At 55.7% G+C, this 24,835-nt stretch overlaps 2 protein-coding genes across 7 annotated transcripts in view; both read right to left on the bottom strand.

Annotated features, from left to right (window-relative positions):
* Positions 1–8,498, bottom strand: part of C10H7orf50 (chromosome 10 C7orf50 homolog) — a 67,787-nt gene extending 59,289 nt beyond the window's left edge. The window contains exon 1 of one of the 3 annotated variants that reach the window (XM_043915480.1): positions 8,445–8,498. Coding sequence is in view for 1 of the 3 variants with exons in the window: in XM_043915478.1 (XP_043771413.1) it covers positions 5,806–5,814 (9 nt within the window). In the remaining 2 variants the exon portion in view is untranslated. The other 2 variants (XM_043915479.1, XM_043915478.1) reach the window with 2 other exon arrangements.
* Positions 8,499–13,049: 4,551 nt separating this feature from the next.
* Positions 13,050–20,914, bottom strand: ZFAND2A (zinc finger AN1-type containing 2A). Of its 4 annotated transcripts, none has more exons than XR_006343163.1 (7): positions 20,779–20,914; positions 19,665–19,763; positions 19,064–19,158; positions 17,367–17,498; positions 14,982–15,133; positions 14,368–14,478; positions 13,050–13,988 (listed from the first exon to the last, which is right to left on the bottom strand). XR_006343163.1 is itself a non-coding variant. In XM_043915470.1 (7 exons), exons 2-7 carry the CDS (start codon positions 19,717–19,719, stop codon positions 13,970–13,972), a joined length of 522 nt encoding a protein of 173 aa, XP_043771405.1. In that variant the 5' UTR covers positions 19,720–19,763; positions 20,779–20,914; the 3' UTR covers positions 13,050–13,969. The 4 variants fall into 4 exon arrangements, 3 of the variants coding, with proteins under 3 accessions (XP_043771405.1, XP_043771406.1, XP_043771407.1); XM_043915470.1 differs by lacking the exon at positions 14,368–14,478 and adding an exon at positions 14,258–14,326; XM_043915471.1 differs by lacking the exons at positions 14,368–14,478; positions 20,779–20,914 and adding exons at positions 14,258–14,326; positions 20,355–20,589.
* Between the last annotated feature and the right edge of the window lie 3,921 nt (positions 20,915–24,835).

The raw sequence follows: 24,835 nt of genomic DNA, 5'->3' as shown, positions 1-24,835 counted from the left end.
ACACACGCTCCTCCTCACACGCTGATCAAGCAGGGGATGAGTGTGTACATACACACACACACACACACACACACGCTCCTCCTCACATGCTGATCAAGCAGGGGATGAGTGTGTACATACACACACACACACACACACGCTCCTCCTCACATGCTGATCAAGCAGGGGATGAGTGTGTACATACACACACACACAAGCTCCTCTTCACATGTTCATCAAGCAGGGATGAGTGTGCACATACACACACACACACACTCCTCCTCACACGTTCATCAAGCAGGGATGAGTGTGCACATACACACACACACACACTCCTCCTCACACGTTCATCAAGCAGGGATGAGTGTGTACATACACACACACACACGCTCCTCCCCACACGCTGATCAAGCAGGGGATGAGTGTGTACATACACACACACACACGCTCCTCTTCACACGTTCATCAAGCAGGGATGAGTGTGTACATACACACACACATGCTCCTCCTCACACGTTCATCAAGCAGGGGATGAGTGTGTACATACACACACACACACACGCTCCTCCTCACACGTTGATAAAGCAGGGGATGAATGTGTACATACACAGACACACATGCTCCTCCTCACACATTCATCAAGCAGGGGATGAGTGTGTACACACACACACACACACACACGCGCTCCTCCTCACACGCTGATCAAGCAGGGGATGAGTGTGTACATACACACACACACACACACACACACGCTGATCAAGCAGGGGATGAATGTGTACATACACAGACACACATGCTCCTCCTCACACGTTCATGAAGCAGGGGATGTGTGTACATACACACACACACACATGCTCCTCCTCACACGTTGATCAAACAGGGGATGAGTAGGTCAGCAGAAACCAGGAGAGGGAATCCCTCCCAATAACTGAAACCCATTAGCAGTGTTACAAATGTAGGTGGGACAGAATGCTAGGATGGTCTGCAGTTACATGTACAAAACAACAACAGAGAAAGCTACACATGGACTTACAGGCAAACATCTGATGGATACAACCAAACCTTCACCTTTATACCTAGGGCGGGACTGCAAGGGACTCTCCCGGACCCTGCAGCTCAGTTTTATTTTGCTTTTTATCAAGGTTTTACACTTGAAAAACTTCATTTTTACAAAAATACTAGTCCTTTAAAACTCTATTTACAAGTCCTACTAGCATCAACTTTTATTCTAACAAATTACAAGAACGTATTTTGTATTATTTATCCTAAACTCATCCCCCTGGCTTCATTTATATGTATATCTTTATATGTGTATATAGATTACTATATAGACATAAGCACGTAACATGTACATTTTATACCCACACACAGCACATACACTGCGTCTCTATAATAGAGGTGCTTTCATTTCGGACATCTATCTGCACGGGAACGGACACAAACCCAATGCCTTCTTCCTCGGACACCAGAATATACTTTGGACTCCAGCACGGAGGCTCAAACATGTAACTCACTCATTCCACAAGTGTTTATCGAGGGCCGGTTCTGTGCCAGGCACTGCTGGAGGCCGAACACAGGGCAAAGAGCAAGGGAAGTAAGAGCCTTGACCCGTGAAGCTTCCCTTCGAGTGTGAAGTCCAGGCTCATTTGAGTGACCAGGTCAATGCTTTTACAGAGACAGACGCTGCCAAGAAAGCACAGCGGGTGGGTGAGCAGGTGCCAGGAGGTGCAGCAGACACGGACGGCGGCAGGGGCCTCTCTGCGGGGCCACATGGACAGAGGGGGCGTGAGCAACGTGCCAAGGCCCCAGGCCAGGTGCCGTGAGGGGCCATCTGCCTGCCCTGCCCTGCCCTCGGGGCCCCTCCCAAGGCGTCAGTCTCACTGAGGGCTCAGTGCAACGCAGGTGAACAGACGCCACCAAGACGTCAGCAGGGAGGACGTGCCCAGGTCACCAGCAGCCCCCCAGGCAGGCACCGCCCCCCCTACAGGTGCTGACCAGGTGCAGGGGCTGCTCCAGACTGGACCACGCAGCCCAGAGGACCTGCTCCTGAGCGCTCACGTTCTGATGGGAGAGATACACAGGTCAGGAAACGAGGATGATGTGATGCAAACAAAAACAGGATGAAGGAAAGGGCTACGGAAAGTGGCGATTATGAAGAGGGTGACTGTAACGGAAAGGACCCAGAACCCACTCTCTATAAAAAAAAATGCCAGAGCACCTTAAGATTCCCCATCTGGAGAGGAAAGTGGAACCACGGTACCAAGCTGCACCCACGACCAAGCCAGACAGTCACAGGCCACAGGCGAGACAACACGGAGCCAGAGTGGCAGGCCCTCTGCCCCTCTAGGGTCCACGATGACTCCAGCACACCAGGAGAATCTTACCACCGTGCAATCGGAAAACTGCCGGCGCAAAATTCAGCCTTATCTTAAGAAAGTACCCCAAGCCAGAGGCTACAGGGTCCAATTAGTGTAGTAAGAAATCTTCAAAGAATGAGACTGTTGACCCAGGGCTTTGAAAAGACAAAGGGCTCTGCAAGCCAATTACCTTGCTGGAGAAGCAAGAGAAGTTTAGCAAATATTTACACACCAGTTACCATGTAAGTTAAGTTAAATCTGTATTCATTCTGAGTTATCATTAAAAAGCTTAATCACTAAGTCTATTTGCTAAAAATGGGGAGAAAAGTCTTTTCCATACTATATAAAGGTTTCTTTTAATAGTCCCAAGAGATGGTGACGCAGACCTTTGAGACAAGGAATATTTGCTGTAGGAAATGACATTTCCTTACATTTATGGTCAACAAGGGGCCACAATGATTCAGTGGGAAGAACAGTCTTTTCAACAAGTGGCACTGGGACTTCTGGACAGCCACATGTAGAATGGAATGGGACCCCTACCTCACGCCATACAGAAATCACTACTCACAATGGGTCAGAACCTAAATGTAGAGCTGAAATTACAAAACTCTCAGAAAATACAGAAGTAAAACTTCACAGGTGGCGCTAGTGGTAAAGAACCCACCTGCCAATGCAGGAGATGTGAGAGACACAGGTTCGATTACTGGGTCAGGAAGATCCCCTGAAGGACGGCATAATAACCCATTCCAGTATTCTTGCCTGGAGAATTCACGGACAGAGGAACCTGGCGGGCTACAGTCCACGGGGTCGAAAAGAATCGGACACGACTGAAGTGACTTAGCACACACACACGCAAAAGTTCATGACCTTGGATTAGGCAACAGCTTCTTCATCATGACACCAAAAACACAAGCAGAAGAAAAAAGAGAAACTGAATGTGTCAGAATTGAAGATTCTGTGTTGTAAGTGATGTCAGCCACAAAGTAAAACGACAACCGACAGAACTGGAGATGTTTGCAATTCATATCTGACAGAAGACTTGTATCCAGAATGAAGGAAGGGCTCATAACTCAATAAAAAAGGCTGACAACCCACTTTAAAAATGGACAAAGGATTTGAACAGACAGTTCCCCAAAGAAGAGATACAAATGGACAGGAAGCCATGAAGGAGCTCAGTACTGGTCCTCATTAGGGAAACCCAAATGAAACGACACCGTTCCTAAGCACGAGGACAGCTGACATCAGACCGACTGTGGGAAGTGTCGGTGACGATGTGGAGACTGGCCCACTCGTCACTGCTGGCGGGCAGAAGGCAGTGTGGCCACTCTGGGCAACAGTCTGCTGGTTCCTCAGCAAGTCACACAGCCACGTGGCCCCAGACGACATACAGACAGACGTACTCAGCGAAATGAGCAGATCCACGTGAACTCTGAGCACGGCTGTTCGCAGCAGCAAGTCACAGTATCCACAACGGGGAAGCATCCAAGATGGCCCACCACTGACGGATGAACGATTATTCAGCCAGAAAGGAAGCAGTGATGCCTGCTATAACATGGACGAACCGTGAAAGGCTCGTGTGAGGGAAGCCTGTCGTGGAAAACCAGACGGCATAGTTCCCTGTATATGAAGTGTTCAGAATAAGTGAATGACAGAGACAGAGACCCACGTGGGAGTCTGGGGCTGGCGAGGGGGGCAGCGCGGGTGAGCAATGGTACCAGGCTTCCTTGAAGAAGAAACATGTCCCAAAAGTAGGCTGTGGTCATGGTCACACCCCCGTGAATAACTTTAAAAAACCCGCTAATCCCGTTATTTGCTGTAAGTGAAAAGACATTAAAGCCTCGGTGCTATTTGCAGGGGACTAAATGAAGGGGAAAATCCGTCTCCTCCCCCCACCATGCGGGCAAACATTGCTGCAGCGTCAAAGGCGCTCCTCGCGTCCCCCAGCCAGGTGGGGCCTCCCCGCCCTGACTGCCCACCGACCATCACGGGTGGCCTGGCATCGCGGTGTCACCGCAAAAAGACCCTTTACTGGGGTTCTTTCCTTACAGGCCTTTCTGCAAAAATCCCAGTGACTCAGATTCATTTCTACAAGCAACACCTACTTAAGATTTCCTGTACTTGGTGGTGGGGAGGCTCTGGAGGGGTGGGTGGTAAAGCTAATTGTCCTTGTGGTCACCACTGAAACCAGCGCTCACCCAGAGCTTCCCGTGCGCCGGGCCCTGTTGCAGGTGCCTCGTACCTCCTGTGACCGCGGGACAGGACGTGAGGACACTGAGGCCACCTCTCAGGGGGAATCAACAGACTGGGCCTAAAATCGGTGAATCAAAAGAAAAAGAAAGTCACCCAGTCTGCCTACTATGTAGAATATCCAGGAGAAACAGTGGGGAGATGACACTGCTCGCCTCTGAGGAGCAGCTGCCTGCTGGCTTATGTTAAGGTCCACGACCACCGAGTTTCTGGGCCATACGCACACATCACTGACTTAATCTGACAGATTAAACGTCTTTTACAAAGATTTTTTAAATTACGTTACTCAGCATTAGCCGGAGGATGATGAAAAGGACATGACCACGCCCTGCAGATGGGGAGTAAGTTGGTACAGCCATCCTCAAGGTAATATGAATCTTTCGTAACATTTAATCAAATGCTTTGGCCCAGTAATTCCACGTGAAGGAACTCACCCTAATGAAATAATCATAGACAGAGATTTATGTAAGGATGATAATGACCTGATATAAAGGATGATACCACCCCTAACACTATAAAGTGGACAACACAGTAAATGTCCAGTGGCAGACTGTGAAACAGATGATGCTGGCAGCCAAGGAGCTCGCCGGTACATCCACCAACACCTGTGATCCACTGCTTCCTCCTTGAGTGGGTGCTCACGACACAACATAGAGTGGAAGGACGGGCTATAAACCAGAGTACGCATAACACGACCCCCGTCTGTAGGGACAACTGTACAGAGATATGCACAAAAGAGAAAACCAGAAGGAAATACATTAAGACATTAGCATTTTAGGGGACAGAATTAAAAGAATTCTTTTTCCTTTTTATTTTCCAGCAATTTCTACAATAAAAGAAAAGACATTTTGGGGGAATTCCCTGGTGACCCATTGGTTAGCACTCTGCACTTTTGCTGCTGAGGGTCCGGGTTCAATCCCTGGTCAGAAAACTAAAATCCCACGAGACACTCAGTGTAGCCAAAAAGAGGACATTTTAAGACATCAGCTCAACACTGTTCAGTGAAACAAGCGAATAACCCACCAACAGGAGGAGGACAGCGAAGTGCTGGGTGGGCCGCAGTCGCCCGTGAGGACCAGGCAGCGCCAACAGGCTGAGGCTGCCCCGCTCTGCGCTGAAAAGAAAACCCACCGGACCTTAAAAAAATAAATCCGCCTCAGGGCAAAAAGATCCTTTTCAAAATCTGAAAGCATCACTTGTAGCCCCTGAGGTCCCCTCTCACCTGGCGCATCTAAGTCACCTCTGATGGGAGCTGGCAGACCCAGGGAGGCCCTCCGGAAGGAATCCACAGGAACCAGCACCCAGAGCCCCAGCTCCTGCACTCGGGACACGGCCGTGCTCCATCCTCCTGACCCGGACCATGCTGAACCCCGCCCAGATGAACGGCCTCCAGCTTCTGCTCCCTGAACCCACGGCCCCCCTCCTGTGACCTAAATCCTGTGACCCTGCACCCCCCCTGTGAGCCCACCTCGAATCTTGCCAGCCAGGCCCTCTGGGTGCCCTGGGGCTCAGGGACTCTCTAGCCTTGCCAGGACCTGTGGTCCGCTGCCTCCACACATCCCCACATGTTCTGAGGCCGCTCACCTCTCTCGTGCCCACTCCTACCTCATTACAATCACGCCTCTCTAGACACGCTCAGCTCCCTGCTCATTATCCCAACTCTAGTTCCCACTCCTGCCTGGCCAGAGACGCCCCAGGACCAAGCTGATGGGTCTCTCGTCACATTCGCCCCCAGGGATGCCCAGCAAAGCCTGCTTCCCACCTGCGGCCACGCACCCAGCTGGCCAGTTCATCCTCTCGCCTCACAGGCTCTCAGACCTCCAACACACCCTCCCCGCCTCTGCTGATTCCTGATGGGTCACTGAGCTTACAGAAGTGCCCCACGGACCCCCTACAGTGGAAAACCCGAACCTCTATGGGCTCTGACTCCAGGGGCCTCCGTGGCACTAAGCAATTCCCTTCCCCCATGGGCTGACCTTCTCTTCTACAGAGTCAACCACGAGGTCCCACGTCTGAAAACTCTTGATTCCACACGCTCTCCACCCTGTTTCTGCTGTTTTCTACAAGAAAACCCTCAGGAGCTGCCCACTGGCACCGCTTCTTTCTCCTCCCAGCCACTCCCTCATCAGGCGGCCACCTGACTTGGCCAGAAGGCTCTAACTGAGACCACTAATGACACCCATCTGCTAACAGCCTCTCCCAACCAAACCCTGGCCAGCCTCCTCTGAGCCCTCCCACATCAGGCCTCAACCTGGGCCTGTAAAGACTTGAAAACAGTTTCTAGCAGCTCAAGGCAGCATCTTTACAGTGACTCTGTTCTATGTTGTGCTTAGTCATGTCCGACTCTTTGCAACCCCATGGACAGTAGCCCGCCAGTCTCCTCTGTCCATGGAATTCTCCAGGAAAGAATACTGGAGTGGGTTGCCTTTCCCTTCTCCAGGGGATCTTCCCCTCCCAGGGATTGAACACGGGTCTCCTGCATCACAGGTGGATTCTTACCAGCTGAGCCACCAGTGACTACTTACAGTGACTCTGGCCCCCCTAAAAAGCTCCTTCCTGAGAAAACTGAAGGCTACCAAGAGGGTCCTGCCAACATCTGAAGACAGGACCTCTGTGTGTCGGGGGGAGTGGGAGGGCAGGAGTCTCCTCCCTCAGAAGGAGGCCTGAGTCTGCTCACTGCAATTCTCCAGCTCCATGCCTCTCTTCAGGGTGCCACCCCTGCACCCCCCACCCTCCCTTTAAAACACCCTCTCCCTGCACAAATCCAAGGCGAGTTTGCACGACTTTCCGCCTGCCGCAATAGACACCGTCGATTTTAAAATGGGGCCTCACCGATTACGCCAAGTCCAGTGCGGCTTTGCTCATCCCTGACTGGATGCACTGACCTCACTGCAGTATCTGCCACAACCTGCCCCTCTTCCCAACGGCCCCCTCCTTCCGTTTTCCAACCCCCCTCCCCGCGCCACTCTCTGGCCTTCCTCCCACCTCCCTGCCCGCGGATGCTCAAGGGCCCCCAGCTCAGGCCTCCCTCCTTCTCTACTGACTCTCACTCCCCCATCTCACCTAGCCCTGCGGCTTTAAATACCAGCCAGGGGCTGATGACGCCCACGCTTCTCACTGAGCCGCACTACCACGCTGCCAACCCTTGTGTATCACCGATACACACACTGTCTCACAGAAGACGTGTCAAATCCACACTGCCCATCATCCTCCACAAACCTGATCTCCCTGGCAAGGTCTGTCCCCTCAATCAAAGGCCATCTGGTAAAATGCAGATTTCAGCTCAAGCCCAAAACCCTGGTGTCACCCCCAACTCCTCTTTCGCAAACACCCGGCCGTCCCACGGTGAATCCCGCTGGCCCCACTCCCGAAGCACAGCCAGAAGTGGACGTGCACCGCCCCTCCTCCCGAATCATTCAAAAGTCTCCGACCGTTCTCCGCCCCTGCCCCTCCAGGCCGTTTCCGACGCCTCCTTCGGCAGGGTGCGTGAAATACCTAGGCCGGGTTAGGCCCACCTCCGCGGGGACCCTCCCTGGGGCTTCCCTCCCCGCCTCGGCCCTGCGCCCCGCCCCACGTCTCCCCGCCGCGCTGCGCAGAGTCTTCTGTCCTCACAAGCACCGCCGTCCCACCCGCCTCAGGCGACCTCGCTGGCTCCGAGCTGTTTCTGACTAGAGCCGCGAGAACACGCGGAACTCACCCAGGGGGCTGCGGGGACCCCCGGCGCGGCCGGCGCCCTGGTCCCCGCGCCCTCGGCAGGCCGCCGAAAGGAAAACTGCCAGGTCCCCGCGCACCTCCGACGGCCGCTCAGGCCCCGCGCCCACGCAGGGACCCCCTACCCCTCAGCACGCCACACTCGCCTACCTGCGCGTGGCCGTCGACGCTGGCTTCCGGCAGACGCGACGCCCAGGTAACGCGGCCCCGCCCCCCGGAGCGGCGCCGCCTATTGGTCGAGGCACGCCTCCGTCTCCTCTCTGGCCAATGGAGAGGGGCGGCCGCGTGGGATGGGGTGGGGCCGATGGCGTCACTGTTGGGCGCCGGGAGCCGCCGGTTGCCCGGCAACCCTCCGCGTTCCGGCTTCGCGGGTGGCGCCGGCAGGTTCCCCGGCTCAAAGCCGACAGCGCAGGTCGGTCCATGAGAATTAGTCTCAAGCAGGATGTAGATTTTAACTGTTGTCACTTAAAGTGGGCGCAGGATTGCGAGATTGTCCCCCACCCTCGCCCGGGGGCCTGGTCTCCTGGGGTCTGCCATGCCCGGGCTTCGGGAGGGGGCCGCAGTCACTTCTTGAACTTGGACGTCACCGTGTGTGAACTGGGAGTTTTGAAGCTTGACGGAAGCTTTGCTCGAGGGTGCTTGTTTGGGACGTGGTGTGTCACCGTGCCTGTGCCCGCTGTGTCCACAGAGCAGAACGTGGGCGCAGGGGAACACCCCGTCCTGTCGTTTCTGCTGATACCACCTCCACTTCCCCGCTCACAGCGTTGCGCCTGCTCGCCAAGTTGTCGGTGCAGCGGTGTGTCTGCAGACACCTGTAAACCCAGGTTAGGTCGCCTGGAGAGAGGATAAAAGTGGATGCGGGCCCGACCGCCCGGGCGTCTGAAGTCTGAGGCGGCGCCACGCTGATGAAACCAACCACGAGTTAAATCATTTTTCGGCTCTTAGAAATATTAAACAGTCTCACCCACCGCTGGTTCAGCAGACTTCTAAGCTGGGGACAGTGAGGTGGGGACAGCTGGACGGGGTTGTGCCATCAAGGGGGCTTCTTGGGGTGGAAGATAGGGCAGCAAGCCAGGACTTTCTAGTTTCGCTTTCTACAGACAACTAACTTGTTTCTAATTGTATAAGACACCTTGCTTGCCTCTCATGCACATAAGGAGACTGGGCCACCGGTATAAGCATGTTCAAATTTACCGACTCCAGGAAGAACCATTCCGTTTTCAAGCTGCTCTAACTGGCTTCGTGATCACTGAAAAATGAAGTTCTCATCCACATACAAGCTTAAATAATATAGAGTATAAAATACAAATATGTTTATTGTGTATTGTAACCCAACAGGACCCTATGGAGCCTTCCTGGAAGGGAAGAGACTCCAGCCACTTACCCACCCCATGTCCTCCACCTGCCTCTTGTCTGTAGAAAAGCCTCAGCCTCCTAGGCCTGTCAGTGAGCAGGACCCTACGGGACATTCCTAGGACAAGACTCCCCCATTCCATGTCCACTGCCTACATTTTGTCTGTAGAAAAACTTTAAAAATGAATAGCTTTAATCTGAGAAGTCAGAAAATGCAGAAAGGAAAACATTCAAGCAAGATGAAATAATAATAGCCATTAAACAAAGTCAAGGACCTTTAGTTCCCTTCAAGAGCTATAGGTAATATTCTGAGCCATGTCCTGTTAGCTATTTTGTAGCTGCTGAAAGCCCCGGCAGTTGAGGGAATTGAGCTGTGTGCTGCCCACAAGCACGCAGACCCAGACTGGTTGGGGTACTGAGGATGCTGAGTCCTGATTACGTCACCACCAACCAATCAGAAGAATGTCCACGAGCTGATCACCCACCCCACAACCCTCTCCCTCACTGTCTTTACAAACCTTTCCCTGAAAGCCTTCATGGAATTCAGGTCTTTTAAGCACCAGCTGCCTGGACTCCTTGCTTGGCGCCTGCAACAAACGCTGCATTTTCCTTCACCACAACCCAGTGTCAGTAGATTGGCTTTACTGCCACCCTAAGCAGTAGAGCTTGGTTGGGAAACTGAAGAGGTGATCCCCAGAAAGCCTCCCATGAAAATAGCTGAAAAACATGGTTTTATATATATATATATATATATATATATATATATATATAAAACAAGACATATAGATAGATAGATAGATAGATAGATGACATGAAGCCAAAAAATAAGGGGAAGGGAAACCTAGAGAAGTAAGCCTTCTGGTTGGAGCCATTTTTCACTCAGTTCTGGAAGAAACAAAACAGTTGAAAGGCTGAGAATGTGAACAAAGATTTTGTCAGCTTTGCAGGCTTAGGGCTGCCAAGAGGAAGGGTTCTTGTAAGTGTCTCATCTTTGGGTTGAAATCCTGAAAAGCTACACTGTAGGCATGAATATAAAGAGAGACCAGCTCTTGCAGGCAATGCATAAAATCCACCTTGAATTCATCTCAATTTCTGAAACTGCATTTAAGTGATTCAGGATTTATTGTTGGTGCCGCTTGTGGGCTGAAAGAAGAAAAGATCAAGTTTAGAAGACTATCAAGTCCCACACCCCAGAGTGTAATTGCTCATATAGCATGATCGCTAGTCAACAGAAAATAGCTACATACACAGGAGACAAACAGTGGGATAGAAAAGCAAGAAAAACCACCACCATCAGCGTGCACTGGGTTGCTGACACACCCACCCAACAGAGCCCTGTGGATCTGAGGATGGACTGCTCCAACTACTGCCGGACCAGGCTCACTTTGCCGGAAGCACAGCTAGCCAACACGCTGAGGTCTGCAGGAAATCAGCCAAGCAAGGAGATGGAAGAACAAACCTCAGCTCCACCTCCACGAAGGCAAGGGGCCCAGGGTACTTATGGGATAAAGAAGCAGGGCGGCCTGAGGTTGGATGGATGGGGAGTGTGGGGAGACGTGATGGGAAAAAGCTGGGATAATCTCACTCCATGAAAGTGTTAACCTCACCACAGGCCTCTGCATGTTCAAAAGTGGATGCATTTAGAGACTAAGGGTGAAGTTCTCAGCTCTGATATCAAAGATCGTGGACAGGAGATTCGTGCTTGCCCCCTGGAGGCTTGGAGTTCCCATCCACTCATAACCAGCTCAGAAACTCACTTCAGAACCCACCTTCCAGATTAGGCCGCAGCATTGCCACGAAGAATGAATGTGGAAGCCTGGTCAAGAACAAACATGGATACCAAGGGGGAAGGGGTGGCGGCCAGGACTGCGAGGTGGGGGCGGACATGCACGTGCTCGCCACAGGACGTCTGACAGGCGGCTGATGAGAACCTCCTGCCCAGCGCGGGGAAATGCCACTGAGGGCCCCGTGGTAACCCAGCTGGGAGGGAAATCCAGAACAGAGGACGTATGTATACACAGAGCTGACTCACTTTGCTGCAGAGTATAGACACAACATTGTAAAGCAGGTAAATCCAATAAAAATTAATTTAAAAAATACACTTAAGCAAACCCCAATCCCTTTGAACACAGATGACCCGCAAACATTGACCTGGGGCTGATGGACTGGTCGCGCCCCTCCTGGCGCCTGGACTTGGTTTCCTGCAGGAATGAAGGTCCCAGTCGCCCGCTCCCTGCTTCTCAGAGGCCCTCTGGTGACACCTCGTGGGCACGTCTGACACGGCAGCCTTGCACCAGCCCGGCCGGCAGGACTGGTCACTGGTCACGGGGCGCTGGGCAGGCAGCCTGGCCCTGCCCATGGCGCTCACGGAGGCAGGACAGCGGCAGCGGCGGGGAGGGTGTGGCTGCACGTGGTGAAGACCCCAGGCGGCGGGAGAACAGGCTAAGCTGCCCCAAGGCTCTCCCTTCCCCCACACGCTCCCGAGAGACACGTGGACTTGCTGAGAAGGCCGGCCTGACCCTCCTCCTGCAGCGGGGCGGTGGTGGGCCCAGCGCCGGGCACCGAGGCCCGGGCAGAGTCTGCACACCTGGCGAGCCCTGCGCCTCGGGCACCTCTGAGGCTGAGTGCCAGCCTCGCCCCATCCCAGGTGAAGAAACCACGACCAGCATCAGTGTGCTCAAGGTCGCTCCCAGCAGCTGAGGCAGCCTTCTGTCAAAAACGCACGCAGACCTGTGACACTTAAAAGGGGCACTCAGAACTCTCTCAATACCAGCACTTCCTACAAAAATTTAACATGCACTCGTGACTCCCCCATCCTTTGGGATGTGATCATATCCACAAGGAATTCTCAGAACTAATGCTCAGCTGTGCTCATCAAGGCAGACCCGCTGACACCATGTTTGCATCACATGAACTGAACCGGTGAAACAGCTGCTGGGGGTGTGGGGAAACTGACGGGGAAGTTAGTGTGACGTCCTGGGTGCCCCCTCGGGTCCTCTCACCAAGCTCTGAAACACGGCCCTCCCTAAGGAACCAAGCCTGGGGGCAGCGACATGCCCAGGCCCCGGGGGACCGTGACCTCTGTAAGCGGCGGCAGGGCCTGCCCAGCAGATGTCTGCTTTCCTGGCCTTTGCCCTTCTGTGCCATTCCAGTGTCTCTTCACACGGGGCCTTCCGGAAAATGCTAACTTCTCAGAAAGGTCTTAAACACACTTAAACATTCCAATCACAGCTCAGAAACATGAGTGCACTCGTGTAAGTTGATAATCACTGATAATGTGGCATATTTTTGTCCTTTAGTTTGGATGATCAAGAATAGCGCTAAGAGAAATATGACGCGAGCTCTACCTACTTTTAAAATTCCTAGTAGCCACAATTAAAACACAAAACAAAAACAAGTAAATTCATTTTAATACTTTATTTAATCCATTGTATCCAAAATACTATTTCAACCTGTAAATATTTGTAACGAGATTTTTTTTCTTTTTTGGTGTTGTCTTCAAAATCCAGCGCTACCGAGTCTCAGTTTGGACATTAACCTCTCCTGAGAAAGACCTGATCTGTGTACAGATGTCATGAACCTTGCAGTTGAGAAACACACACTCAAGTTCCCGACACTCACCAGTGCTTCCGAACACCAGCTAGTGACCGCCAGTGGACCTGGACCCAGGAAGTGCTTCATGCGCATAGCCCCGAGACCCACGGTGTCAGGAACGCAGCGGGGGCGGGGGCAACCCTGGCACCTCTGGAGAGCCAGCGGCCTAGACCTGCCACCACTAACCAGATGAGGCCACAGACAGCCGCATCACCCACCTGCGGACTGGGAACCCAACGCGCCGCCCTCCGTCACATCCTGAGGCTCTAGACCCACAAAACAGGCGGTGGCTGCGCGGGCTTTTGTCCGGCGTCCAGGCCGTGTGCCCCGTGGGTCATGACGGGGACCCAACCGGACGGCGTCCTCTCCACCGGGTTCCTGGCTCCGAGGCCCCACGAGACGAGGGCTCTCCTGGCGTCACCGCAACGCCTGCAGTCAGAGGGTCACGGCTGTCCTCCCAGTGCAGCAGGAGCGGTGGGCCACCTGGACAAGACCCCTGCGGGGGAGGCGGTCCCCCTCCACCTGGGCTCGGATGGCCGATCACCACAGCAGCCACAGGGGAAGACGTCGTGTGACCCGCTGTCGATGGTCTGAGTGACAGAAGCCCCTTGACTGACACCCAGGCCAGACCTGCTCGCGTGGGAAGCAGGGACCTGCTGGAGCATGAAGTCACCCGCCAAGTGCAGGTACCGTACGAGAACAGGCCAGTCTGGGCAGGATCGGTCCCGTCATGGCTTTACTTTGAATCTGAAAGAGAAGAAAACAGCTTATGTTTTTAGATTTGTCTGGATTAACTACAAACGGGTGATCACGTACAAAACATTCACCACACACAGGCCTTCAGACCGCAGCTGTGCAGTGTCTCTCAGGGTCACCCCGGGGCTGAGGAGCCTGCAGGCAGGCGTGCACCCCCTCCGCCGTCTAGCTGGGACGGGGTGCGGAGCCCCAGCGGGCAGGCAGGAGCCCTGCCGTGAGCGCTCGGCGTGACCGTCCCCCCAGCCTGTCCCGGGCCGTACCCGAAGCGCCGGGCCAGCCAGCTGCCTGGCCCCTCGCGGGAAGCCCCCGATGGCCCGGAATCCGAGCACCTGTGGGGAAGGCTCAGGTCAGCGTTCCGCCAACTCCTCACCTCTAGCATGGAGGCCACACGCGCAGGGACAAGAGGACCCTCCGCCTGGCTCAGGCAGACAACACGGGAGACGGTCAGAGACGGCGGCAGGGGACCCGGCTTCCACTCCTCCTGCAGCAGGTGGGGGCGGACATGCCATGTTCCCGAGGGGCCCGGCCGCCACCACAACCCCCAGGCCCACGGGGAGGGCAGGCGGCTGGCGGGGTGGCAGCCGAGCTCACAGCGTGGGGGGTCACTGTCCGGCCCCACAGACTGCTGGGCTGCCAAGGGGACACTTAGCGACCACCGCACAGAGACAACGCTAGGGGAGGCAGAGGCCAGGGGGCCCCAGGGAGACGGGGACCACTCTCCACGAAGGGGGCGCCCAGGCAGACCCTCCCCGCGGCCCCGGAAAGGAGCCCGCCCCCGCCTGCACCATGAACATGGCTTCTAGCTTCGGAACTGAGGTTCCAGCAAACGACGACTAAAATCCAGCTTCAATTCTGGGTCCACTTTTAATTTAGATCACATTCACCCAAACCCCACAGTGGATATTCCACCCCCATGGCCAAGCGTGGGACCCAATTCCCGGTCCAGGTGATCCCCACGCGCAGGCTGAGTGAGGCTGTCCTCACCCGGCTGAGCTGGCGGGGTGGCCTCCGCGGGCGCAGCCGTGGTCCAGAGGGTGTCTGTGCTGGAGGCAGAAGCTGCCGCGGCACTCCTCACACACCACCCGCAGCATCTCCCTCCTCCTGCAGCCCTCTCTGGAGCAGCGGAACGTAAACACCTGTGAAATCAGAAGTCACTCCAATGCACCAACCACCTCGCTGAGCAATCACTCAGCCAGCCCCCGAGTAAGACCCTCAACACTCAAACCAGAGACAGCTCTAGCTAAACAGTACAAAGGCACCGGGCTTCCACTGCGCTTTGTCAGGTAAACAGAAAAATACTGATTAAGAATGCTAATTAAGGAAACTTTTAACAGATGACAGACACAAAGCCAGCACTTTAAGCTGGGGACTCATGTGGGATGCTTGCGGGTGCTCCCACTGAGAGAAACGAGATGGGGTGGGGGCAGACAGGGTCAGGGAGAGACGGCCACGCACGCGGCCTGAGGGGAGCCGGGGGGGCCCCGGGGACGGGGCGGCTGTGCTCCGTCATGGGGTGCGGTCTCTGGGTGCCATAAACTGCCGGGCACTCCCAACTGTGCAGCTGGCAACAGGGGAGGCAGGGTCGGCAGCCTGGGAGCGGCCCTCCACCAAGGCAGGCAGTGACCGAGCACGGACAGCAAGGAGCCGGCGGGCGGAGACCGAGCAGGCGCGGCCACCAGGAGGGGGGCCCGGCCACCTGGGGAGGGCATGGGCGGGCCGTGGTCTCGGGAAGGCAGGGAGGTTTTACAAGAGGCTCCAGAGGCTCACAAGGGCCCCAAACAGGGCAGCAGGACCGGTGGGGGGCCTTGGGGCCAGAGCACACGGGGCTGTGGGGGCTCGGAGTGGGGTTCTTGGGGCCGGGCGCAGGGCTGAGGGCCGGGAGGTCACGGGGCGGCAGGCGGTCTGATCAGAAGGCCTGGGGTGGAGGCTCCAGGCGGGCTTCGCCTCCTCCTGCTCCAGGTTATTTGTCCTAATTGTTTTTGTCCTGCACCGAGCGTGGGAAGCAGGGAGCTGCTGGAGCACTGGAGACGGTGACTCAGCCTCAAGGGAGCGGGGCCCTGAAGACGAGCTGCAGGCTGAGAGCAGGGGGCCACGCGGCCCGCATCCCAGAAGACTACCTGAGCCGGCCCGGGGAGCGCGCAGCGCGGGGCTGGGCACGGGGATGTGCGGGAGCCCGGTGAGCCTCCCATCTTTGCGAGGGACAGGCCACCACGTGCCGTCTGCTGAGGCCGTGGCCAACCCGGGGCTCCTCAGACACAGAGGTGACCACAGAGGGCGGCTCCTACTCCGCCTAAAGTTCTAAAGTGACCACATAGAGACGTTCTGAAAAGGGATGAACGCAAAACTGGTGAAAGATAAAAGGGAACAACCACGACTTTAGGGAAAGCTCATGGACAAGCAGGACGCACTCAGCAGACGTCAAACCCTGCTAGCCGGTGCGGAGGGCCAAGAGGCAGCCTGCTTGTGACACAGGCTCCCCAAAGGCTCAGAAACCGCAGCACTGGAAGCTCAGGGGGGCCAGGAGAGGCTGTGCCTCCAGGAGACCACCCCCCCCCCCGCCCCCGCCACAGCAGAGCTGCCCTGACCCCTGGGAGCCTGAGACTGATCAGGACCCAGGACAGAGCCCCCGCACGGGGGATACAGAGGAGGGAACCTGAGGGGTAAGGAGGCCGGTCTGGGAGGGCCAGCACGGCGGAGTGCGGTCCAGAGCGGGCGCAGGCCCAGGGTTCCCCGTCTGCGAGGCTGCCACACTGGGTCACGGACAGCAGTCGCTCACGGGCGCCCCCGAGCAGCAGCAGAAGCGGGAAAACCGCCAACGCCCACGAGCGCCAGGAGCACCGACGGAGCGAGGGTGCCGGGCCGGCAGCAACCCCCGCGGGACAGGCACACAGGCTGGGCTCAGCCCACGGGGAACGCAGGCGGCACCCGCCCGCTCCAGACAGACAGACACACGTGCTGGGGTCTGCGTGTCATCAGTGTGTGCTACGCCGTCTCCTGCGGAGCTCAGAAAAAAGGCGCACGTGGGCAGCGGTTCCCAGAAACCACGCTAACTTTCCACCTCAGGAGAAATAGTGAGATGCCTGTAACAAAAGTAGATCCTAATGTAGACCCCGATATTGAGGAAATATGCTGGTAGAACTGTGAAAACCTAAGCCGTTCACAATTCAGGAAAACACTGAACAATTGTTCAGTTCAGCCGCTCAGTCGTGTCCAACTCTTTGCGACCCCATGGACCGCAGCACGCCAAGCCTCCCTGTCTGTCACTAACTATTGTTAGGGTTTAATTTTATGCAAAAACTATTGTAACTAGCCTGAGTGGATAACTGCGCTTCTCCCCAGGAGGAAGCGGCGCCCGCGGCCCTGCCTCACCTTCGCAGTCTCCTGCCCGGGGGGCCGCTGACATTCTCCATCCATGTGCGCACCGACCACCACATCGGGGATCTCCCCCTTCTTTACTGGGACGGGGCTGTTACAGAGTGGGCACACCGGGACCCGAACATCCTAAAATAACAAACATAAGATGACAGGGCTCATCAGAGAACCGAGATGCACGCACACGACAGAGAGGGCCGGGGCGCAGTCACACGGGGATGGCACAGACGCTGGCCTCGCCATCACGGGAGGGCCGACAGCAGCCTGAGCCGCAGTCAGCCAGCTCGGGGGGACCCAGGGGAACCGACGCACAACGGACTGTCGCCCGCCCGCAGAGACGACCCTAAGGGAGCCGGCAAGGCCACCCAGGAGGGAAGCAGGTGAGCAGTCCGGAGGGCCGGTCTCGGGATGGCAGGGCCGTCTGTCCAGCAGTAGGGGTGAGCGGAGAAGCTTCTCTGACACCTCCAGGGCGGGCGGGGCTGCCGGGGGGCAAACGCCAGCGGAGAGGAGCCCCGGCCCCGCCCGCCAGCAGCCCTCCCGATGCGCACAGGGCTTCCTCCATGCCCACACCTCAGACGTGGTCACCTGCCAAGGCGCACGTGGCCCAGCTGAGCTCTCAGGCTCAGCACCACCCGCCAAGCCCAGGACGGGGGGCTCTGGAAGGAACCAGCAGGGCACCCAGCAGCGGAGCGCCTAGCATGGTTGGCATCCCTCAGGGCCAGGGCTGAGCTAGCTTCACTCAAGGAGCGCTCTGAGGTGACACTGACGCGGGCGAGTGACAGGTAGCCCCAGAGCGTCTGGAAGCCAAGCTGGGAAGCCACCCGGGGCTGCTCCCGCAGCTGGCCAGCGGGCGAGTTAAGCAAGCAAGCAGTGCTGAGTCATCTCTAGGCAGACTCACCCTATCCAGGGAAACGGGAAGGTCACGTCAACAAAACCACAGTGTGGCCTGGTCCTTGGTGCCGGGCGAACATGAGTCACCCTCCCCCGCCCGGCAAATCAGTGAAGGTCCAGACCACAGCCGACACCGGTCAAAGCCTGAAATGCCATCATCTGCACCTCTAAACTGCCACCTCAGGGAACCAGTAGAGTGCTGGCCAAAGACTGCAGGAAACCACTCCCGGAAGCACCCAAAACAAATGAGTTCAGATTGGGACCCCCTGAAACGTCAACAACCCAGGTCTCACACCTCTGGACTTAGGCGCCTAAGTCGGCTTCCCTCAGCCATAGCCCAGTTTCCACCAGGTCCCGTCTGAATCACCGAGGCAGGAGGCCAAGGCTGCGAAGTGACCCCGAAAGAGAGCATGCACAGTTCCTCCCAAACAGGTCCCATCAAGCCCCGCAGGAAGACAGAGCGGTTCTTCCTTGGTGTGTTGAATAAAATGAACTAAACATTTTAACGTGTTAAGTAAGCATCGAAGGTCTGGATACAACTGATTCCAGAAACCCCCGAGAATACCCTGTGGTTTTAGAGCTACGCAGCCCGAGCTTCCTGGGAAGGTGGACGCTCCTCCCTGCCCTGTCCACGCATGGTTGCCGAGGGCCCAAAACGAGGCTGGTGTGACCGAGCAACGGACTTTACGGTTCCTTTCACACCAGCTGAGCTTTGACTATGTGGGGCTCGTGTCCACGATCTCAGGCAGCGAGGCTTTGGAGAGGGAGGATCAGAATCTTCAGAACGAAGTATGATCGATTACCTTGGTGAATGCAAGGGGACACTTATGTGCAGCGTAGGTAAAATGATCTTTACAGAAATCTTGTTTACACGCGTCACATTTTAACGGAAGAAAATCTAAAAAAAAAACCCAACAGTAAAGTGTTTTAAAGACTAGAACAAAAGAATCGTACGTCATACTAAACAAGTATTTACCTTCCCTGACTTCATGTTACGCCTATCAAATACATCTCAAGGTATTACATGAGAATAAAATAATTGGGATCTGTGAATTTCACAACGTCAGCAACACTGCAGGACCGGGACAGCTACCCTTTCCAAAGGGATCCCAGCTCAGGCGGTGCTTCGAGGGTTTGAGCAGTGCTCTTCTGTCCACCCAGTGCTGGTGACCAGCCTCGTACCTGGCGGTACAGAACCTCAGCCTCAGGCCAGCATCTCATCGCTAAGAACCATGAAGGCCAAGACCCAAAGAACATCAGCTAACCTCAGGCCAGCATCTCGTCGCTAAGAACCACGAAGGCCAAGACCCAAAGAGCATCAGCTAACCAAGACAATGGCCAGTTCTCCCGGCAAGCAGAGACAAAACGCCCCTTTTCTGTTGAGGTTCTCTTAAAAGCGCTTACCTAGCTGCTTGCATGTTTTTTCTGAACAGTGCTTCCCCAAATCAGGGAACTCCATTGTAAGAATGTGTCCAAAACACAGACGGCAGAGTAAAACGTCACCTGCAAGAATTAGAAAAAATTAGGAGGAAAGCAACAATGTCCTGAATTTCAGTCACCAGGATTTATATTGTACAGGTGATCAAAGTAAACACACATTGTAAACACCCAAGTCAGCTGGGCCCCCACAGGGGACTAAAGCCTCACAAACTCTTGTCTGTTACCAAAGAAAAAATGGGCGTCTTAGTCTTAAGTACCAGCTCCTTCAGAATTAACCCCATTAAAAGGTTGTTTTTCAGTCCTTTTAATTTCTAGTTTATGAAGCTCAACCCGAATTTAGGTTTTCATTAATCCATATTTTGATTCATATTGATAAGGACGCCTCATATTCAATTTACACAATCGCCAGAGAAAGTTACAGCTTTGGTGAACTTTAAATCCCAATTTCATCTACTGAATATACTTGTTGACATAAACAAAACTCCGTTACCAGGTGCTAAATCACATTAATTAACTGCACTAACCCGAAGAGATTCGATTCAGTCCCCTCCTGCTCCCTCTAACTCCCTGATGCATTGAGTCTTACTTAGAATTTACTCCTTAATGACACTCAACCTGGAGTTGACCAGGGGGAAGGGCAAGAAGTTAACTCACCAATGGAAAACAGGTATAGAAAGTGAGGTCACTGCACTTGAGAAAAAACTGAAGTCCCCAGGACGCCTCACAGGCTGCCCTCCCATCGGGCACCCACTCTCGGAACTCCGGTCCCTCCCAGAGTCCACGTCCCCAGGGCGTTCCCGGCTCGCCCGGCAGCTCTCCCCGCTCCTGGGAGCGTCCCGGTGCCTGGGACACTGGCCACGGCTCACACCCGCTCCTGCCCTCAGGCCTCGGGTTAGAGCATCACTAACCCCCGCCTCACCTCGCCCGACCCTCATTTCCTCTATTCTAGAATTCCTTCCCCAGGACCCGCTCGCTCGGCTTCCCCCTGTAGCTTCGCACGCGCCTCTTGGCTCCAGGGGTCAGCGACACAGAGCGGGTGTGCGGGAACCGCTCCATCGAGGACCGACCAGAGACCCACCTCAATCCCTCCGTGGTCGCGCTGTAGGCGCTGCGTCCGCGGAGCAAGAGCCCCGGTGTGCTGGGACACGGGCGCCCTGCCGTCCGAGGTCTGCGGCCCGGCCGGACCCCCGCCCGGCGTCCCCGGCCCGGCCCCTCCAAGAGGCCCGGGCAGCCGCCGAGGAAAGAGGAAGGCGGCGGAGGCCGAGAGCTTGAGCCTCCTGTCGACAGCGAACAAGGCCAAAGGGACGCGGAGAACAGAACCCAAACAACAATCGCGGCCGGCCCGAGCCCACCGAGGAGCGGCATCCCGGCGCCCGGCCTCCGAGCCTTTTATCCGTAGCCGCCGGGCCCGACCGCTACCGCCTTCCGGGCGTTCCCGGCGCGCCCCGACACGTCACTGCGGGCCAGCCAATCGCGCCCGGCCGCGGCGAGGCGTTCCCGGCGCGCGCCAACACGTCACCGCGGGCCGACCAATCGCGCCCTCCGCTGCCCGCGCACGCCTCGCCTCTTCTCGAACAGTCGCGCGGCTTCTCGGAGCTGTGGAGTCACGGCAAGGCGCGTCAGCGCGGGCGCACTGGGCGCGGCGGGGGCGTTTCCCCGCGCGGCGCACCTGGGCCTCAGAGCTGTGCGCACGGACGGCGGGGAGAGCACCCAGGCGATGATTTTGTAGTCACAGGTGAACTTGAGCAAGAGGGCAAGTTCACAGACGGGGAAGCCGCAGGGTCGCCTGCGCGCGTTTCCCCGTGTGTGCGCCGTCTCCCTTAGCCTTGCTCCGGACCACTGGAGAGCCTGCACCTGACGCCCGTGGCGCCCGCGTGTTTTCCCTCCGTGACCGGTCCAGCCACCCAGGCGCGGAATCGGTGGCGACCCCCCACGTTAAGGTCCGACCTGCAGACCCCGCTTGGCTTTTTGTGGTGTCTCTTTCCTCTCTGCTCCAGGAGCTCATCTGCTGTTACACTTTCAGTCTCGTCCTGTCTCCGACGGTTTTATGAAAAGTCACAGACTCTCATTCGTAAAACGTGACTCTCAGGACCGGAGTTAGGTCCTGCTTTCTTGGTGATGACACCACGTGGATGGTGCGGTACTCATCACCGGTGCGGGATCGCACCCCATCCGGCCACGGGGATGTTCACTTTGACTGCCCCAGTCCTCACGTTTGCCAGGTTTTTCCACTTTTTCATCTGTCAACAGTTTCTCTTGTCCATTTATTTTTTAACGAATTCATCTCAGCCTCAGGGAAGGTCAGGAGAAGACGTGAGTGGACACCAGAGGATGTAACAGGTGAGCATCTGGCCCACCTCAGTCCTTCCTGGCTCTGATCTGGCCAAGACCACACCACAATAACCTGAGAACAAGACCATCAAGTCAGTTTTTAGATGCAGCTTTTTGGTCATTAACTGAACATCTGCTTTGGTAAAAAGAGAGATGCTGGGCTTCCCTGGTGGCTCAGTGGTGAAGAATCCATCTGCCAGTAGAGGAGACACGAATTCCATTCCTGGTCCGGGGAGATCTCACATGCAATGGAACCGCTAAGCCTGTGCGCCACAGCTGTTGAGCCTGTGCTCTCCTGAGCCCATGTGCCGTAACTACTGGAGCCCGCATGCCCCAGAGCCTGTGCTCCACAAGTGAAGCCGCTGCAGTGAGAAGCCTGCACACCACAGTGAAGAGTAGCCCCTGGAACAAGCCCATGTGCTGCAATGGAGACCAAGTGCAGCCAAAAATAAAGTTTTTTTTAAAAAAATAGAGATGCCACCAAGCGTAGTTTAGGTGACCACTGTATACCGGAGATACTAACACAGCACGATTCAGGGCTTCCTGTGCTGTCCTCTGAGAACTGCTCTGCAGTCAGCTGGGGACGAAGGACTCTGCAGTGCTAGGACACGGCGGACGGGAGGGGAGGCAGACCTCGGAACCCTAGTTAGCAATCCTCAGGAAGTTCTAGTTGAGAGAAGAAGCCAGAGTGCATGTCTAGACACATCGCTGTCTATCAAGGGAGCAGTGTCCTTTGCCACCAGCTCTCTCTTGTGGCCCCTGTTTTACCTGCAAGGGGACAGGTGCAGAGCTGACAAGGGACAGACCCAGGAGCCAGGATTCAGACTCACCTTGGAGTCCACATTTTTGACCCCCCTGTGCTGCCTGCACCGGCTGGGGCTGAGGATGGAGGGGCAGCCGGGAGCCAGGTCATCAGGACTCCGAGGGTCACGAAAAGATTTCGGACTTTGAGTACAAAGAGGTAGTGCTGAGAAGTTTTAAACAAGACCTTGAGGGGTGGGCAGGGAACACTTGTAAAATATATACTTTATGCATTTGAATGAAAAATAATTTCAACTTTCTTGATTTTCTAAAATTGAACTCCACTTTCATTTGGAGCCCCAGACACCTGCCCCTGGCAGACCCGTTTCCTGTCCCATCACCGAGTGTGCGGTCTGTTCAGATCCAGTTCCCCTCGTGACCTCAGTCATTTTAAGGCTTCTTCCTGTAACCCCTCGTTCTCATCTCTTTGAGTGGCACCGGGATTCAGGGAGGCGTGGATGACCTCATGGCAGTGCAGGGCAGGAAAACCTGGCCACAGCCTTTTGTCACGTGCGAGCACCCGCTGATCGCACCTCTGATCAGGAGTTCAGTCCTGACTCCGGTTTCAGGTTCAGTGACCCTCTCTGCCCTCCACACTGGGCTTTGCAGGGCTGGGGAGCACCTGTAGCATGTGAGCGGGGGGCGTGGCTCTGGGGCCGCAGTGGAGGCCCTGTCCCTGCCCGGCAACGCCCCAGGCGTCCTGCGCCAGCGCAGAGGTGCAGGCCGCTCCCCGAGGGTCAGGTGGGAGGGCAGGCGTGGACCCCGCTTGCCTTCAGGTTATCCCCCCTCCCCAAGCCATGTACCGTCTGAGGGCTGCAGGATGTGCGGGGGCGGGGTGGTTCTCAGGGGTCCAGGCAGCATCCCAAGCTCGTGTCCTCCCTGTCGAAGCTTCGAGGGACTTGTCAGGTGCTCCAGTGGTTGGGGATCCACCTGCCAACGCAGGGACGTGGGGTTCGATCCCTGGTCTGGGAGGATCCTGCTTGCCGCAGGGCAACCAAGTCTGCACCGCAGCTGCTGAGCCCACGGTCCAGAGCCTGAGCTCTGCCACGAGTGAAGCCGCCACGAGAGGTGCCCCCGTGCGCCGAGGCTGCTGAGCCCGCGGGCGGGAGCCTGTGCCCCACAGCGAGAAGCCCGAGTGGCAACAAAGACCCAGTGCAGCCAAGATAGACTGGAAAGAAAAAGAAAAGTGCATCAGCGCTCCCCCAGCCCTGGCAGTAACGTCCTTACGCCGCGAGCGTTTCTTTCACGTCTTTGCCTTTAGTTTCTTGCTCTGCAGGTGAATCTCACAAGCTTCGGTTCACCATTCCCTTTCCTCTGCCTTGAAAGCCTCTCTTTTAAGGCTGTGGCTTGCTACAAGCTCTTAAAAGATTAGGTTAAAACTTAAATCTGAACAACTTTAAAAAATATTTTGTACTTTTATTTTTGGCTGTGTTGGGTCTTCATTTGAGTAGCGGCTTCTTATGGCTAGACAGATGCTTTCATGGAGCGTGACTGTCACCACAAATGATGGTGGAAAACTTCTCAGTGATGGAGGAGAGAAAAGACACTGACGTTGTGCGTGCCGTGCACCTTGTACCTGGAAACGTGTGTTCGGTCGCAGTTTGTGGAAGACGGATGGAGAAGAGGCTGGAACAGAAGCTGGGAGGGCAGCTACGAGGCTGTGGCTGCGGCCCAGGCGACAGAGATGACGGTGACCACGGACACCTTGGAAACATGGTGCCTCACCCTCCACCACTCCCCTCGTCGGCAGGGCGTGAGCATGTGGTCCAGGGGAGCGGCCTCGGGAAAAGGTTTCTCCCTATTAAAAGAGAGACACTCATCAGGACACAACCCGCTTCTACAAGATGTTTTTGTGATGCTTGAAAGTAGTCTTCTCACGAACACCTAGGGCAGAGCTTAAGGACCAAGCCAAGTGCTGGGGGTGGCCTCCGGCTGGAGAGACCCGGGTCAGTGCTTACATTGTTGAGCTGACCGTCAGTTTCCTTGCCTCTGGAAGAGACAGT

This window comes from Cervus elaphus, chromosome 10 (assembly GCF_910594005.1).
Source record: "Cervus elaphus chromosome 10, mCerEla1.1, whole genome shotgun sequence".
In the NCBI taxonomy this organism is placed as follows: Eukaryota; Metazoa; Chordata; class Mammalia; order Artiodactyla; family Cervidae; genus Cervus; species Cervus elaphus.
This window is presented reverse-complemented; position numbering and strand designations above follow the sequence as displayed.